Here is an 18,933-nt window from a genome sequence, read left to right on the forward strand (position 1 = left end):
TATATGATATTTGAGTATCAATTGTTTCATATCTTGTAAAAATATATATGATTTTTGAGTAACCATATACGTATAAAAAAATTTATTTGTATTAATGACACTTTTGTTTTTTCAGATGAAAATCGATATAAAACATGAAAAATATGATATTTAACTAATCAATGTTCAGATATGATTTTAATACATTATTTTTAATCACCAAGACATGTGTAACAAATACTGATATTAATAAAGTTATTAAATCGAATATCATATTTTTAATATTTTGTATCGATTTAAATTAAATTAAAAAAGAAGCAGATACAAAATATGAGTTTAAAAACACAAAATTGATTTTTCATTTTTTTAAAAAAAAAAAACTCAAAATCAAGAATCACTTTTTTTTTATGTTCACAAACAATCATGTGGAGACGTAATAGATTTTGAGTCAATTCAACTCCTAGTTTTTGCTTGTCGATATTAGATCAGCATCATGAGTGTACAGATTTCATCAAGAATTTTGAAAAGAAGAGTATATGCGATGTGAGTGTGTCTATAACATATTATTAATAATATAAGAAGATATGCGAATCACATGCTTAATTACGAATATATTAATATTAATTATTCTCAGAAGATTATCTGGATAAAAATCATCACAGCCCAGTTGGGATTTATGCAAAAATTTGCGTACATTACTATGAAATGCTGGAAATATTTCCCACGAATCATGAGATCCTCCGAGAACACGGGCCCAGGAATCAATTGACAGAACCGATCGACGAGGGATTAATTTCGTGTACTTTCATAATGAATCTCGTAATCATTTTCGAAAGAATTAAAGCAAAATTCTCTAGTTGATAATCGGCTTGCTTGAGCAGTTAGTACTGATGTATGCATGCATGATTTGATTTGCGTGCCATTTCCAACTTTCTTCAATCGGCGTGGAGCACAGATCCTTCGTAAATGGTGGAGAGCCTGATTCTGAACGATCGGACGGCCAATTTAGCTCGTCGGGAAGAGAATCTATGCATCTTCCTCGTTGAACCGGATCTAGAAATTACCCCTAGCGGAGAATCGAAAGAAACCTTGTTCTGAATCTGATAATTCGCCTGCGGATGCTCCTCCGCCACCAGGACAGGAGAAATCCTCGCCTTGCTCCTCCGTCTGCGTATGTTAACCTTGTCAAGAGCAATGCTGGCCTTCACGGCCAAAGCCGCCATTTCGGAGGCAGCCAGCCGATACTTAAGCTTATTCATCGACAACACGAAGTAGATCTGATCCGGATCGAGCTACAGCTCTCCGTCGAGAGGGGGGATAAAATCATCGAAACATAAGGAATCGGAATCGCATAGGAAGATTGAGTCCGGGGAAGAAGACTCGAACCGGAGAACCTGAGAAGCTGTAACAGGAAGAGAATACTGGCGAAATTGTCCATCGATGGAGACGACATTAGCGGATGGCTTCTGATCGACGGATTGGGCTGAGAAACAAGCACCCATTAACGAATATCGAAGGATTTTGCAAAGACAAATGGCGGTGGAGTTGGGGAAAAGGCGGTGGCGGAGGCGGTATATATTTGTATGGAGGGTCGCGAGAGAGTGGAGGAACTCGACTCAAATTTGACCATAAGATTGTATTATATAAACAGAGATGACTAAGCGATAACATCTCGGAGATTGCGTTGAATTTTCCAGCAAACGAAAGAATTAAGTTGCTTTAAAAAATATTTGATATATATTCAAAATTATTGAATTCTTGCTTAATTAACTCAAATATATTTAAAGATTTTCCGAATTTAAGTTCAAGTTATGATATTTGAGATCGTTACTCGCGATATTTAATGTTTTATTATTATAATATATTAAGTAAATATATTTTGAATGATTATTCGTCTTCCGAGTGATATAAAATATTTCATTTCGCATACATCTAATTAGAGGCTTCAATTTTTCAGTAGTTTTATTCGGATTTGATTCGATTACAATACTCGTCATATATTTGGAACAACGACACGACATAGTGATTATATACTTTTATTTTGTTTGTGTTTATAAAACTAATGATACAGTAAAACATCTATCTAATCATCACGACAGTGAAAAAAATGATATTTAAAAATAATATGTTGTTACAGGTCGTGAGTTACCAAACATTTGGTTGAATTTTTCTTGGTTGTGATCTAAGGAATGACATGTTTGTAATAAAATATATGACCTAATCTTTTCTTGGTTATGAATTAAGGAATATTATTATATCGACAAAAACTTGTGTGAGACAGATCTCTTATTTAGATCATCCATGAAAAAATATTACTTTTCACACTAAAGTATTGCTTTTTAATTATTGTGGATATCGGTAGTGTTAACTCGTCTCACAGATAAAGATCCATGAGATCGTCTCACAAGATATCTGCTCTATTATATAATATAGTGGATAAGTCCGCGTAGCTAGACGACGTAGCTCGTAAATCTCTCTTCTTCTTATTTTTTTTTTTAAAAAAATTTTATTTTATCCCTTCTATACTTTATCTTAAAATAAACTTCAAGTTTTTTTTACCAAGCACACTTTTTAAAAAATCTTTCATAATTTTCTATCGAATTTTTAAGTTATTTTTTTTATAAGTTTTAACAAAGAGACGAACCATCTATCCTATGTTTGACAGCCATGATAAGAGAATGATTATTAAATAATAATTTCTTATCTCATGTTTGGATCATTTTTAATTTGGCATGGAGGCCCTTGATTATGATTGAAAGCCCTCACTAATTATGTTATTTGTGTGATTAAATATCCCTCCTCAAAGGTGTGATAATGTATAATTCTTGAATAGTGATAATGATAAATTAATATAATATTTTTTATAAATTAATTTCATATATTTTTATTATTTTCAATCACTTTAAAGAAAATAAATTGTAACAGACTAATAATCTTTCATTTTAAAATAATTAAAAACCCTTACTTCAATATTTGTAAGAGATTTATTCCTTATGTTTACAAATACGAAGTTTTAAAAATAATTAATTTTACACGTTTCGTTTTTTTAAAAAGAAGGATGAATGCAGTTTGCTCGCTTTACAGCTCAAGCCGTAGAAAGAAATGAGAAATTGCAAAAAACAAAAAATTGTGTGAGACGTTCTTACGAGTCGTATTTTGTGAGACGAATCTTTATTTGGGTCATTCATGAAAAGTATTACTTTTTATGCTAAGAGTATTACTTTTATGGTGAATATCGGTAGGATTGACTCGTCTCACAGATAAAGATTCGTGCGACCGTTTCACAAAAGACCTACTCATTGCAAATATCTCGGCCTCAATATTTGATGAATCTTTAAGCTTTAAACATCATAAAAAAAAAAGGCTGCAAAATTTTCTCTGGCCTCCACTCTGTGTTTGGAATAAGAACCCGTATATTTGCAATCTCCTAAAGATATTTTGGGTTCTTTTCATCCTTAGTTAAGTCTACAAAATTGAAATTTTTAATACATAATAATGGTCCACAGACGTTGAATTGAAGTGCACTAAAGATGAAGGTCACCCGACATTTAAACAAGATAATTAAGCATTAAAAATATGTAAAACACAATGATTTAATTTGGTCAAAAGTAACAAAATATTTAGTCCATTTAGTGATGCCTAATAAAATGCTTGTCTTTTCAAATTTATTACTAGTACTATAAAATTTAACATGTTATTTAATAAAATAAAATATTAAAATTTTCTTATTCACTTTTAGTTTTGAATCCAATTTGAAATTCTTTTCCAGAAAAGAATATAATCCTAATATGATTCATTTACCCCAAACGTCGAACTGATTATATATGATTTAAATTAGACAATTATTGTTCCCGATATTATTTTAAAATATTCATATTATTATATGTATGTATTATTTGAATTGAATTGAATTGAGATAATTAAATTCAAAATAAAATTACAACTAAGCAAGCTTTAATTTATAATGTTCGATTTAAATGCTTTGGCAGGCTTTATATTTTTAAAGCATTGATGGTTTCTTACAAGCGCACCATAATAAAGATATTCCCAATAATACATTACAAGTCAAAAAGAAAAGAAAATTTTAAACAAGTTATAACCTCGAGTTACACAATTCGTGAAGGGTAAATGCCAAATTAATTTCCTATCTTAATGACCCAATTTTTTATTCATTTAATTTTTTTTATTTTTTAAAATGAACCCGCAATCATATCTTTTGACATAATCGGATAATATCTTAACTATAATATGGAAATATCGTACTATAAAAATTCTATGAGATTGGCCCGTTCGGTCAAGAAATTGTTTCAAAAAAAAAAATTTGTTTTCAAATTAAATACATAATATCTTACATATACTGATATACATGCAAAATGTAAAAAGAAAAATAAATAAATAAATAAATAATCTTACGATTTACATGCACTTGGTATGATGATCACTGTGTCCTCTCTCCAAGGCAGCATAAATAATATTCCCTCCAAAGAAAAACTTGCACCATCGATCATTCTCTTGAAGCAACAATTTGGTGTGAAAAATATAATCTTTCGAAAAATCTCATATATCATCATCAAGAAATTTCCAATGAGAAGATCTTCTTCTTCCTTGAATCAAATGCTCGCCGCCTTTAACTCTCAGGTGACGGAAAATTCCGTGCCGCCTCCTCCACCGCCTATTCTGGGCGAAGAGATCACGCATTTGATCCACTCCAAACACCCCTTGACGGAGGTAACCTCGCCTGATCTGTTCACTTGCGCCGGCTGCAAGGAGTATGGAGCCGGCAAGAGGTTCGCGTGTCAGCAGTGCGATTTCCAGCTGCACCAGTTTTGTGCTAACTCGGCTCCACTGCTGATGAATCATCCACTACACGCCCAACACCAACTCATTTTCCACCCTAAACCTAAACAGGGTACGAATACTGTCAACTATTTAATTAAGTGTCTGTCAGGTTTTGCCTCATATCTTTGATCCTACATTTGGATTATTTGTATATAAATTGGATCTTTTTATGATATAAATTGCAAAAGGCGGAATAATGCCATGGCCAAGATGTGATATTTGTGGCAAGTCTTCCAAAGGGTTTACCTACAGATGCCGGGCATGTAGCTTCCAAATGCATCCTTGCTGCGCCCTCCTCTCAACTCATATCAACTTCCCAATCCATCCACACCCCTTGAAACTGCTACCACCATCGAACACAGCCGGCGACATGACCTGTGGCGAGTGCAAGAAATTGAAAAGGTCGGGACGGATGTATCGTTGTACCGTATGCGAATACCATCTCCATGCGGTGTGCGCCAAAACACTCGTGAATGGCCTCCATGCTAACGGGATCACGGCTCCCGAGAAGCCGAGTGTGCTCGGTGCTGCTGCTCGTCTCGCATCGCAAGTTGTTATCGAGTTTATAGGAGGGCTTATTGAGGGGTTGGGAGAGGGCGTGGGAGAGGTACTCGTTCAAAATATTGCAAGAGCTAGGTGTAGCCGCAATAGAAGGATAAGAGAATAATAATCTCTCGATATCGATTTGCTGTTAAATAAATTTTTACAAGTCTATATTTTGTATGGACCCAAATTTAATTCAAAGTAGGTTTTGTAATAATTCCTCTAAACGGAATACTTGTTTCAAGAAATTGATAAAAACTTACGTGAGACGGTCTCACGGGTAGTATTTTGTGAGACAGATCTCTTATTTATGTCATGCATGAAAAATATTACTTTTTATTCTAAAAATATTACTTTTTATTGTAAATATCGGTAGGATTGACCGTCTCACGTATAAAGATTCATGAAAACGTCTCCACGAAATTATACGTAAATGTGTGCCCCTTCATTGGTTAATTTTTAATTGAGGATATGTTTACATATAGTGATAATGTATTAAAAAATGATTTTTTTAATTAAAAAAAAAATTAACATGGCATAAGAATTTCAAGTTCATTTTTATGATTCTGATGGCAATTTTCGAATCAAAATTTTCTTTTTTGGTTGAAATTTACTTATTTATTTTTATTACAAAATTAACAAATACAAAAATAGAGCAAAAAAGCCATTCGATCTGATTTCTTCGATATGCTTTGTTCGATTTTTAACATAATTTAAACTATTTAATTATTCTAAAATCGATTTAATCTCTAATAATTTGATTGCATGGATAAAATATATATGACCCATATTTGCATCTATTTTTGAATCTCTGTTAGTCGGGGCTAATTATGGAATTTGAATATGCCATTTTGAGTTTAAAAAATGTTACCGTTGCGGAACGAACGAATATACAATTCCAAACGGCTCCGCGGCTCCAAACAGAAACAAGTTCCTCAATTCTGCGACATATCCCATTTTCGTAAGCAGTTTCTTTGGAGAAATGGAGGAGAAAGCGAAATCTGCAATGGAAGCATTCGAGAAACTGGAGAAAGTTGGAGAAGGAACGTACGGTAAAGTGTACAGAGCGAGAGAGAAAGCCACTGGGAAGATTGTGGCTTTGAAGAAGACCCGTCTTCATGAAGATGAAGAGGGAGTGCCCCCTACCACTCTCAGAGAGGTATCATTGTTGCGTATGCTCTCCAGAGATCCCCATGTCGTCAGGTGATTTATATGTACAGCACTTAACACTACGTTTTATTCACCCCCTTTTTAATGTGGATTTATGTTATTTAGGGTTTCGTAATTTGGAACCCTATTCGTTTTCTTTATTTTTTGTGCAAAACTTGCGGTTTCTTGGTTCTCTTCTGCGCCCAGTCTTGAGATTTTGAAACGTTTTTAAAGTTCGATTTCAGGGAATTTAGTGTTGGGTTTACTTTCTTTTTTCCCCCCCTTTTCTCTTTCAGACTCGAGAATAGGTAAACGTTCTGTTTATGGGTCCAAATTCCTGATTTTGTTTCGGTTTCTTGAGATTTATTTATGATTATCTTTAAATTATCTCTGTTTGTTTTTGTTGTTCATTACTCTAGTTTAATCCTCAAGCCTCGAGTAATTTACAAATAATTAGTCATGTAAATGCCCTGGGTTAGGCTGAACTTTGCTAATTTTCTACTTATTTATTGTTTATTCAGTTGTTCGTTTATTTGCTGAATTTCATTTCATCAAGACAAATATTAACTATATACTCTGTCTATAAATCATTTCACAAATTTCCATTTAAATAAATTAATGCAGAATGATGGATGTGAAACAAGGCCAGAATAAGGAAGGAAAGACAGTTCTTTATTTGGTGTTCGAGTACATGGATACTGACCTTAAGAAATACATCCGGAGCTTTCGTCAAACCGGAGGACATATCCCACCTGCAACAGTGAAGGTATTCACAGCTTCTTAACTCGAGGGAATTTTTCTTCGTTGTATTGATGATGTTATACTTATATATTTCTTGATGATGATATACTTATTTATGTCTTGAATCTATTGTAATTTGTACGCAGAGCTTGATGTATCAGCTTTGTAAGGGAGTTGCTTTTTGCCATGGTCATGGTGTTTTACACAGGTAATCCACGGTCTTTTCATCATATTTATATCTCAGTTCTTAGATTTTCTATTTTATCACAAGGTTCACCATTTCAATTATGTAGGGATCTTAAGCCGCACAATATTTTGATGGATCCCAAGACAATGACACTTAAAATAGCTGATCTTGGATTAGCCAGATCGTATACAGTACCCATAAAGAAGTATACTCATGAGGTAACATTCATGACTAGATAGCAATTACCGAATCCGATTACTGGCCTGACATGTGTTTTAACGCGCGTTATTTCACGTGCTTCTTCCAGATATTGACCCTCTGGTACAGAGCTCCAGAGGTGCTTCTGGGTGCTACACATTACTCACCTGCAGTGGACATCTGGTCTGTTGCCTGCATATTTGGTATAGATCTTATAATTCTCCTTATACAAGATTGCATCTCGTAAATAAGTTATCCAACGAGAACATTAGAGTAACTTCTTCTGTTTACTACTTGTATTCAGCTGAGTTGGTGACAAACCAAGCTCTCTTTGCTGGAGACTCTGAGCTTCAACAGCTTCTACACATATTCAGGTTTGATAGACCAAAAAAAGTTCGATGTTCGATTTTGGCTGCACTTAAGTTCTTATTGGATCTAAATTATGAAACAGATTGTTGGGTACCCCGAACGAAAAAGTGTGGCCTGGTGTGAGCAAGCTTGTGAACTGGCATGAATATCCACAGTGGAGTGCACTGCCACTGTCATCAGTGGTTAAGGAGCTGGATGCGGATGGACTACACCTCTTATCCGTAAGCTTTATTAAACTCGTCCTCACAATCAAATATTGCTTTTAAAAAAATGTCTTCCAGGATCAGCTTTTTTCATGGTTCTTACCTAATCGCAGGAAATGCTGCGCTACGAACCAGCTAAGAGAATTTCAGCCAAGAAAGCTATGGAACACCCTTACTTCGATGATCTTGACAAGTCTCGTCTCTAAAGGCACTTAAAAAAACCTATGAATTTAAGTCATTTACTGCTCGACTCGAGCATGTATTATCCATGTAATCGACTTATGGATTTATTATCAAATTGCTTAACCAGTATGAAGATTCAAATTTACATTCTAATCAAAGAATTTAGTTAGTTGGTCTTCGTGGTTTCAGATGAGGATTCTTTTTATTTTGTCAAGGCTTGCAAATAATCTTCAAAGGGGAAACTGAAGTTTTCATCTATTTTTCAAAAACAATAAAAAATAAATTTCCCTCGTCCGGATTCGACTTTCGAGGATCTTCCCTGCCCGCCTAATGATGAAAAATACGTCGAAAGAATAAGTGAAGTTAGCCATATATATATCAAAAGTGCAAAATGATTGAGGCTGAGTGGTGCTGCAAAAAATCAATTACATAGAAAACATACATTTAAAAAAATATATACTGTGCTTCCTCCTATTCATACAAAGTTTACAACCTACCACAACGTTCAATATCCAGTACATAAGCACAAGGACTATTAAGGCGTCACACTAAATTTCAAACAATACCTGACAATATTAACTTACAGATTTTGAATATTCGCTAAAATTAGCGTAAACAGTATGATTTTAATCATTTGCTTGTCCCCTCATTCTTCGTAGACCTGATCTTCATCACAACTGCAAAAATACTGAATTACTACAGCTACACTGAAAAGGGCCGTTCGGGGGACAGCACTATGAGCCAATTTTAGTGATGTCCTTGCTAGAATCGGTTATATTTCATGTGACTTTTAACTAGCTGGCCAGCGGCAATGGCTGACATTAGAGAAAGCTCTCCTGCTAAGACTGCACCGGCAACTATGGTGGCTAGGAGCCGAGAATTTGCACCGGGGGCTTCGTGTCTGGCTCCCTTAACACCAAGCAAGTTGAGACAAGCCGATTGTGATGCTAATTGAGTTCCGCCACCTACGGTGCCAACCTGAAAAGAAGTGCGAGTCAAACTTCTTGGGGATTGATGAATAGAATTTGCCACTTGAATGAAATTTTGGGTTAAAAGGAAATTCTCTGTTCATAGCAAAAGAGGAATCCAAAAAAATAACCCAGAAGGTGGGAGAGCACTTCAAACTTAAGTCACTAATATCACGCTAACTACTAAAGATGCAGTCGTTAACCAATTCCTACCTGACAAATTAAAAGGCGGCAGTCTAAAGTTTTTGTCAGATATTGTACTAAATTGGAGGTTCCCAAACAAGAGAATCAATGTTAGGCTTTACACACAAGACAGGAGCCAAAACCAAAAAAATCTAATTTGCTGTGAGGCCACACATGTAACGAATGGCGTAATGTTGCTTATAAAGAGGTGTTAATACCTCAATGGATGGCATGGTTACAGAAACATGAAGATCATCCTCATTGTTAACAGCCTCCATCATTGTAATGCAATGAGAACTTTCAATATTTTGAGCTGGATCCTGCCCCGTGGCTATAAAAACTGCCGAAACAATATTAGCTGCATGTGCGTTGAAACCACCAAGAGCACCAGCAATGGCAGAGCCCGTAAGGTTCTTGAGCATGTTTAGCTCAACTAGAGCAGGCACTGTAGTTTTCAATACCTTTGCCACCACGTCTCCTTTTATTACAGACTCGCAGACAACTGATTTTCCGCGGCCTTCAATCCAATTTACTGCAGCAGGTTTCTTATCGGAACAAAAATTTCCTTGGCCAAAAAGACAAATCAAGTTCAGTGAAAGTGTCACCAATAGTTTCATATATGATCATATCATCATGATTATAAACTACCGCTGCAGATAAGTTTGTCCCGTGAAATTAGAAGCACCATATTAGACATGAGAAATTAATACACAGGACAAGAGATGCTATAAACGAAAGGAAAAAAACATAGATTTCATGGGTTTTTTTCACGTTTTCCTAATACACAAACTGTGGAACAAGAAGCAGTGTTCAAGGGAATGAAATAACGTAGCTTTAAATTTCATTTGTCAAATTTACTCACCAGAAATCCCAATAACATCCATATCAGGAAAATCATTTTGAAGGAAGTCTAAGACATTCTGAACACCTTTCGAAACCATGTTCATCCCCATGGCATCACCTGTGCTGCAGCTAAATCTAATGTAGAGATTTTTCCCGGCAATCGCACATTGTATTCTAAGGAGTTTTGCAAATCTACTTGACCTGTTCCAGCATAGAGAATTTATTGAAAAGGAGATACCTTTCCAATAACAGAATCGAATTTGATGCATATAACCATATCAAACAAGAGCAAATTAATAAAGCATGGTTTCGATGTTAAGCGTCCAAAAGGATAACTAACTCAAGAAAATGAATACAATATCAGCAAAGCAAACTTAGTGAGACTCAGAATGAACCAATTTGACCGTTCAATCTTTGCTCTTTATACAGCCAACCATTGGATAACACATATGGCAATTAGCAAGGAATTACATTTATGTAAATCGTTTCCATAAAAATAACACAAAGTCAAATGTGAAAAATCAAACTTCAGATCCAAACAAATTGAAGGACAGTAACATGACAGCGGTCCTTAGATAGATACCGACGAATCAAGCGCATTATGAGCTGAGTAAACCAAATAAATTTCACATGCAAAATCATTCAACAAATTAAAAAGAAAAGGGAAAGAAGTAATGACTGAATGAACAAAGAAAAAAAGCTTGCTTACTTATTAAAAACAACGGACAAGGAATCGAAATTGAGAGGGTCCTCCAAGAAAAACTTCAACTCCGCGGCCCTTTTCGCCGACGGGAACCTCAATACCGGAGCTCTTGTCATCCCATCACGGAGAAGCACACACGTGGCACCTCCAGATGCGTATATCGCCTTGCAACCTCTGTTCGTACTCGCCACCAAGCAACCTTCTGTAGTAGCCATCGGCACCAAGTACTCGCATTCATTCAGCAACAGTGGGCCCGCGATCCCGACCGGAATCTGCACATAGCCCACCGGCATCTCGCAGCATTGCCCCAGAATCGAATCATAATCGAAACCTTCCAACGGCAGCCCGTCCAACGACCTACTGGTCAGCCGCTGCAACGCCTCTCTCCGGATTTGGGCTGCTTTGAAGCAATCTCCGAGCTTAGATTCAAGAGAATATGACGGGGTTTCTCCAGAAACCACGGATTTCACAATATCCTCATCCTCTACTGAACACAACGGCTTGATCGCAGGACGGTCCATGGAGAAATCAGAGCACTGAATGTCGGCCCGATCCGAGTATTCTTCTCGAAGAACGATACTCCCCCGGACCTCGCTGGCTTCGAGTTCGTTCCGCGAAATAAACGACTGAACGAAGTCAATCCCGAAGAACCCAAGAAGGTAAATAAAAGAAGCAATGAGAGAGCAAACAGCAGCGAGCTCGGAGAGCGTGAGGACGTGCAGCGGAGTGGAGTTAAGGATCTTGTCCCTCCACCGGTGCAGAAGAAAGTATGCGACCGAGAAAAAGAGCGTGAAGAACACAGCGTTGGTGAGGTACAGAGGGAGCGGAAGTGCGTCCGATGCCTTGGTACCGGAATGGACGCCGGAAGCAGCGGCGAAACGGGAGGTGCGGGATGATTTGAGGGGCCTCCGGCGAATGTCCATTTTCGAGGAATACAGGGAGTGTTTATAGAGAGTACGAGAGAATGGATATGGAGAAGAAGGGAGGAGCGATGGAGTCGGTACGAAGGAGGCTTTCCTTTTATAGCGGAGACACACCCAACTTCAAAGTTTTATTGTTCAAATTTGCATGGGTTGCCTTCATTTATTTTCCATTCAATTTCTTTTCACAATAAATAAAAAATTTAAAATAAATTGACAAAAAAATGTGGTAAATTGTTTCCTAACTTCATAAAATTATATAAGAATAAATTTTTTGTCAGATAGTTATCTTTATATGTAAGACGGGTCAACCCTACCGATATTCATAATAAAAAATAATAATCTAAGCATAAAAAATAATATTTTTTGTGGATAACCCAAATAAGATATTTGTATCACAAAATACGACCAATAAAACCGTCTCATATAAATTTTTGTCTGTACGTAAATATTGATATCTTGTCAGATATCATATTTGAGACTAGATGATACCCAATTTTATCAAATCTTTTATTCTTCTCGGAAAAAAATGTTATCCGTTTTTTTTTAAAAAAAAAACAAATTATTAGTTTGATAAGTTTAACATGCTGGCAAGTTTAGCAGATTATCTTAGGGATATTAAATCATGTAAATACGATAACAAATTTACAAAATCATGTACTATTTATTAACATTACTCGACATGGGATTGCTGGTGGATCAAATTATTTAGTAGTCCTTCGATTAACCAAAGGAGGGGAAATTGCGGGCATAAAACTCATAAAATCTGTTTGGTGTGTTCAGGTAATTCACACTCACAAAATTCAGTTTTCTAACGAGTAATATCAATATTTTTTTAACCAAAAGGCCCGGAATTGTGAGCACAAAACTTGTTGGTATATGTTACTGATACTTGGCCCATATATAGTCGGCCCATGTAATGCTGGTCCATATGTGAAAGTCGCATATTAGTCTAGGAGTTTACACACTTACATACATGCTTCTTGCTTTGTATATATAGCATCTTGTACGACTCATTTGGTGGTTAACAGAGCTAATACAAGTTTCTTCATTTCCCTCGTATGGCGGTTATATGTTTAACATGGTATCAGAGCAGCTGGTTTTTTGTTCGCGAAGCTCGTTTCCGTCACGGATCTTAGTTCGCAGCTGATTTTAGACTCAATCGATTGAGATCGTTGAGTGTTTCATTTTATACTTGCATTTTTTCCCAGCTTCTACAGGATAGATCCATGGCCACCAATAACTTCAACGATCCTCTGTTCTTACACCCATCCGATGCTCCAGGTATGACTATTGTTAGTGAACAATTGACAGGGGTTGAAAATTATGGCATTTGGAGTCGTGCTATGTTAATTGCACTTCGTGCGAAGAATAAGATAGCATTCATTGATGGAACATGCGTACGCCCAGCGGAAGGAAGTATTACGTTGAACCAGTGGGAGAGATGCAATGCCTTGGTTCTATCCTGGATTATGAATTCTGTTTCAAAAAGTATTTTCAGTGGAATTGTATATTCGAGCGATGCTTCTGTTGTTTGGTCAGATTTGAAAGACCAATTCGATAAAGTGAATGGTTCGAGAATTTTCTCTATTCACCGAGAACTTGGGAAGCTGACTTAGGGAAACAACACAATTTCAGTGTATTTTTGTAAGCTCAAGCAATTGTGGGATGAATACAGTTCCTTGGTCATTATGCCGTCATGTGAATGTGCTGCAGCAAGGAAGTATGTTGAACATGATCAACAACATCGTCTATTACAGTTTATGATGGGTCTTAATGATAGCTATGTGCATGTTCGAAGTCAAATATTGATGATGACGCCTCTTCCAACAGTTAGCCAGGCATTTTCCTTGCTTTCTCAAGAGGAATATCATTGCATGTTGTCTTCAGTAGATCAACCTACCTCAATTTTCTATGCAAGACAGGGACGAGGCGATGAGCGGCGAAGGGAAGTGCTTACATGTGAACATTGTGGATGGAATGGGCATATTAAGGCTCATTGCTTTAAGTTGATAGGATATCCTCCAGGCCACAAGTTGTACAAACCACAACAGGGCAGAGGAAACTCTCCACGATTTAATCGAGAGTTTGACAAACCTAAGATGAAAACTATGGCCCACAATGTTGCTGGAATTGACAATGAGGTGTCACCAAAGATCACTACTGGAGCTGGTTCCAGTTTTACCCCAGCACAATATGCTGAGATATTGCAACTACTGGGAGGTACCACCCTACACTCATCAAACATTAATGATGCTAAAATTTTGCAGGCATCGGACACCAATGTTGTGAACATGGCTGGATAATTTCATGGACCTGCCTCTACATTCTGGATCATTGATACAGGGGCCAATGAGCATATGACCGGTAATTTTTCATTGCTGCGTGGTCCTAAATCTTTGTGTTCTTCCCCTAGTTCCGTGAGATTGCCAAATGGGTTCAACTCTTAGTTAGTGCTAAAGGATCCGTGGATATTTTAAACAACACTATCATTCACGATGTGTTATATGTTCCCAACTTTCATTTCAAACCCCTTTCCGTTTCTAAGTTCACAAAATCCCATGACTGTTATGTCACATTCTACTCTCACTGCTGTATATTTCAGGACCGCAAAAGTGGGAGGATAGTTTGGATTGGTAGGGCTCAACATGGACTTTACTACCTGTCATCAGCACCATCCCAACCCTCACAAGTTGCACACCATATAGCCTTTAATCTCCCTCAATGTAATACTTTCATTTCATGTACCTCTGTTAGTCATGACTTGTGGCATCAACGATTAGGGCATATGTCTCTTACTCGAATGCAGATGTTACCTTTTTTGTCAAAGAACATAGATTTGTCTCATTGTGGGATTTGCTCCAAATCAAAACAAACAAGATTGAGTTTTCCTAAAGCTAGTTTGTCCAAAACCTCTACTTTGTTTGAACTCGTACATATGGATATTTGGGGTCCATTTCGAACACCCACATATAATGGGGAGAAATATTTTTTGACCATAGTGGACGATTTTTCCAGGGGAACATGGACATATCTTATGCAATCCAAATTGGACATCCTTAGACTCTTAAGCCAATTTTTTGTTATGGTTACCACTCAATTCTCCCTCAAGGTCAAAACCATTCGAATCGATAATGCTTCTGATTTCTTTAAAGTTGAGTGTGGATCGTTATTTTTGTCACTTGGGATTTTACATCAAAGCTCCTGCCCATATACTCCTCAACAAAACGGAATAGTGGAAAGGAAACATCGTCGTATCCTTGACTTGGCTCGAGCTCTATATTTTCACTCCTCGGTTCCCCTCCATTTTTGGGGAGATTGTGTCCTTACTGCTGTATATCTCATAAACCGTACTCCCAGCCCCCTCCTCACCAACAAAACTCCTTTTGAAGTCATTTTTGGCAAGACACCTTCCTATACACATTTGAAGGTCTTTGGTTGTCTTTGTTATGCATCATCTTTGCATTCCTCTCATAAATTCTCTCCTAGAGCCAAAGCTTGTGTGTTTCTAGGCTATTTCACTCTTCAAAAGGGATACAAATTGTTAGATCTTGACTCAAAAAGAATCTTCATCTCAAGAGATGTTGTTTTTCATGAATCTACTTTTCCATTTGTTGTAAGGTCTCGGCCTGAACCTATATTTCCTAAACCCAACTTGTTTTTAGATTCCTCTGTACTGGAAGATCAAACTTCCTCTGCTGATCTCACCTCTTCATCCATTCCTGTCACAGACACTGGTGATGGACCTTTAATTCCCTTGAGAAAATCTTCTCGAATTGTTCACCCGCCCATTTGGACGAAAGATTTTTCATGTCCCACATTATCTCACTCTTCCACTAACCCTTGTCACTATCCTATTTCTAATCATATCCATTACTCAAATTTTTCTCAGTCATATCGAAGTTTTTTGACTGCCCTTTCCTCCATTCCTGAACCACGATCTTACAAAGAGGCAATCATGGATCTTAGGTGGAAGCATGCAATGGATTTGGAACTCGCAGCTCTCGATTCTAACCACACATGGGATGTCGTTGATTTACCTCCCTATGCCAAGCCGATAGGGTGTCGATGGGTATATAAGCTGAAACTCCTGCCCAATGGAAGTGTTGATAAATTCAAAGCACGGCTAGTTGCTAAGGGGTACACACAGCAAGCTGGGGTTGATTTCCATGACACGTTTTCTCCCACTGCTAAAATTACTATCATCCGTTGTCTCTTCAGCTAGCAGCCGTCCGAGGTTGGAGTTTATTTCAAATGGACGTTGCCAATGCCTTTCTCCAAGGCGACTTGGATGAAGAGATCTTTATGCAACTACCTCTCGGCTATCATGTCCAAGATCAGAACAAAGTATGTAGACTCCGCAAATCCTTGTATGGGCTTAAACAAGCTTCCCGACAATGGAACCAAAAGTTTGCTGCCGTGATGATTGAAGCTGGATTTGTGCAATCTCATCATGATCATTCCTTGTTCACTCATCATAATGCTCATGTCACCACACTTTTAGTGGTTTATGTTGATGATATCGTCATCACTGGTAATGATATGGAGGCAATTACTGCATTGAAGAAATTCTTACACTCTAGACTTGAGCTCCGAGATCTTGGTCTGTTGAAATATTTTTTGGGAATTGAAATAGCACGTTCCACCAGTGGTATACTCCTCAATCAACGGAAATATGCTTTAGATCTTCTTGCAGATGCTGGAGTTCTTGGAGCCAAACCTTTTGACACCCCAACTGAACAACATCAGAAGCTCACCTCTCATGACTTTGATATCTTACTTCCTTCTACATTGGCCAGTGCCTCTGACAGTTTGCTAGCTGATCCAGACTCCTTTAAACGATTGGTTGGACGCCTGATATATCTAACCATCACTAGACCTGATATATGTTATGCAGTTCAAAGATTGAGCCAGTTCATGCACGCTCCTAAACAATCTCATATGGATGCTGCCATGCGAGTTGTCAAGTACCTCAAAGGATCTCCTGGCATGGGGATTTTTCTGTCAGCTCAGAGTGCCCTGAAATTATCTGCCTACTGTGATTCAGATCGGGCTTCATGCCCCATGACACGTCGATCATTAACAGGTTTATGCATTAAATTGGGTGATTCACTTGTATCATGGCGCACCAAAAAACAAAGCACCGTCTCAAGATCGTCTGCCGAAGCTGAGTATAGAGCCATGGCTACCACTTCATGTGAGATAGTTTGGATACAAGGATTGTTGTCTGATATGGGGTTATTGTTCGTCGAACCTACCAAGTTATACTGTGATAATCATGCGGCTTTGCACATTGCTGCAAATCCCATGTTTCACGAACGTACGAAGCACATCGACATTGATTGTCACCTCATTCGTGATAAGATTAAAGCAGGCTGTTTTCAGACCGCATATGTGATTTCCTCCCAGCAGCTAGCTGATCTTTTCACCAAAGGGTTAGGTGCTACTCAACATCATCTTCTATTGTCCAAGCTTGGTGTCCAGAACATGTTCCAAGCTTGAAGGGGGCGTGTTGGTATATGTTACTGATACTTGGCCCATATATAGTCGGCCCATGTAATGCTGGTCCATATGTGAAAGTCGCATATTAGTCTAGGAGTTTACACACTTACATACACGCTTCTTGCTTTGTATATATAAGATCTTGTACGACTCATTTGGTGGTTAACAGAGCTAATACAAGTTTCTTCATTTCCCTCATATGGCGGTTATCTGTTTAACAAAACTCATGACTTATTTACCAATACAAACATTTTTTGTTAGACAATTTGATTGTTCATTTTTGTCATATGAATATTTTATCTGAGTTACTTATAAAAAATATTATTAATTTTTATTATAAATACAAACATGGTTGATTCATCTCACGAATAAAGATATGTTAGACCGTATCACGAAATACATGTTCATTGATCACATGACAATGTCTAATATCAATTTTCAGTTACAAAATAGTTAGAAATTTGTTATTCTAACAAGAATTTCTCTTGCTACGATCACTCTTAAAGCAATTCGGTAGTTTACAAATGTATGAAATATATCAAGCAGTAACCGATTGTTAGTAATATACATATTCTTTTATATATATAAAATATAATATAATATTATTGCAAAAATCACGTGGTCGACCAAATTTTTTGATAATAATACGAAGAGTTACGTGTTGATTATGGAGAGTGACAGCTCTAAATTAGCAGTGTCAACTAACGTACAGAAAATCGAAGAAAATTATTGTATTACTGTTGTCACAAAACTGCACAACAAAACAAAAGAACACTCTGTTTTTTGTTTTTATACAAAAGAAAATAAGTATTCTTTGTACCGAAAATAGATTTATCGACCTATTTTATTTTGTATAACATCATTATATTGATCGATTATTTAATTTGAAAATAAAAAATATGAGATCTATTAATTTTTTTTTTTTTGTTTTTTACTTTACAAGTAGATGATCGATCGATCGAAAAATCGAAAGATCTTATTATGAGTGTAACATAGGTTCACCCAACGAAATTCAGCAAACTTTTGTTGTACCCAAGTTCTTAATAAAGTTGTAGTGCTATATGCCCTTTTCCACATTTAATTTAGGAAAACTGCAACTTAGTTCGATATGTTTTTCTTTTATTTATTTATTTTGATTTTTTAGCTTATTTTTTCAAATTTAAGTTTTAATTTTATATTTTCCGGTTTTTGATAAATTTAATTATTTTTCATCAGACATGACCAGGTATAAATAACGATTTTGTTAGGCCCTTAATAGGCCCGTACCACTGAGCCCATGTTAAAACCAAATTCGGCCTGGGATGATAATGAACAGTGAGGACACGTAGTCACGGTCTCAAGGGTCGCACCCAATGTTTATAACAAGCCCAAGGTCTTTATCATTAAAATTGGCAAGACATTAAAACATTTAAAAAAAATAAAT

At 36.7% G+C, this 18,933-nt stretch overlaps 5 protein-coding genes across 5 annotated transcripts; 3 read left to right on the forward strand and 2 right to left on the reverse strand.

Moving 5' to 3' along the window:
• Nucleotides 1-914: 914 nt before the first annotated feature.
• LOC142554278 (uncharacterized) lies at nt 915-1,481 on the reverse strand. Its single transcript, XM_075664961.1, has 2 exons — nt 1,374-1,481; nt 915-1,271 (listed from the first exon to the last, which is right to left on the reverse strand). Exons 1-2 carry the CDS (start codon nt 1,479-1,481, stop codon nt 915-917), a joined length of 465 nt encoding a protein of 154 aa, XP_075521076.1.
• A 2,979-nt stretch (nt 1,482-4,460) lies between these two features.
• LOC142554386 (protein VACUOLELESS GAMETOPHYTES) lies at nt 4,461-5,590 on the forward strand. Its single transcript, XM_075665056.1, has 2 exons — nt 4,461-4,888; nt 5,007-5,590. The coding sequence occupies exons 1-2, from the start codon at nt 4,564-4,566 to the stop codon at nt 5,483-5,485; spliced, it is 804 nt and encodes a 267-aa protein (XP_075521171.1). The 5' UTR covers nt 4,461-4,563; the 3' UTR covers nt 5,486-5,590.
• Nucleotides 5,591-6,258: 668 nt separating this feature from the next.
• On the forward strand, nt 6,259-8,512 carry LOC142554387 (cell division control protein 2 homolog D-like). The gene is made up of 8 exons (XM_075665058.1): nt 6,259-6,564; nt 7,135-7,276; nt 7,398-7,459; nt 7,545-7,656; nt 7,746-7,839; nt 7,941-8,010; nt 8,088-8,226; nt 8,322-8,512. Exons 1-8 carry the CDS (start codon nt 6,344-6,346, stop codon nt 8,412-8,414), a joined length of 933 nt encoding a protein of 310 aa, XP_075521173.1. The 5' UTR covers nt 6,259-6,343; the 3' UTR covers nt 8,415-8,512.
• A 288-nt stretch (nt 8,513-8,800) lies between these two features.
• Nucleotides 8,801-12,098, reverse strand: LOC142552790 (3-hydroxy-3-methylglutaryl coenzyme A reductase 1-like). Its single transcript, XM_075662619.1, is given in 5 exon segments — nt 8,801-9,158; nt 9,160-9,369; nt 9,761-10,107; nt 10,405-10,586; nt 11,095-12,098. Coding segments are annotated over 5 exon segments (1,689 nt in total). The 5' UTR covers nt 12,012-12,098; the 3' UTR covers nt 8,801-9,125.
• Nucleotides 12,099-13,089: 991 nt separating this feature from the next.
• Nucleotides 13,090-13,627, forward strand: LOC142554279 (uncharacterized). The gene is made up of 2 exons (XM_075664962.1): nt 13,090-13,107; nt 13,220-13,627. The coding sequence occupies exons 1-2, from the start codon at nt 13,090-13,092 to the stop codon at nt 13,625-13,627; spliced, it is 426 nt and encodes a 141-aa protein (XP_075521077.1).
• The last annotated feature ends 5,306 nt before the right edge of the window (nt 13,628-18,933 follow it).

This window comes from Primulina tabacum, chromosome 8, assembly GCF_025594145.1.
Source record: "Primulina tabacum isolate GXHZ01 chromosome 8, ASM2559414v2, whole genome shotgun sequence".
In the NCBI taxonomy this organism is placed as follows: domain Eukaryota; kingdom Viridiplantae; phylum Streptophyta; class Magnoliopsida; order Lamiales; family Gesneriaceae; genus Primulina; species Primulina tabacum.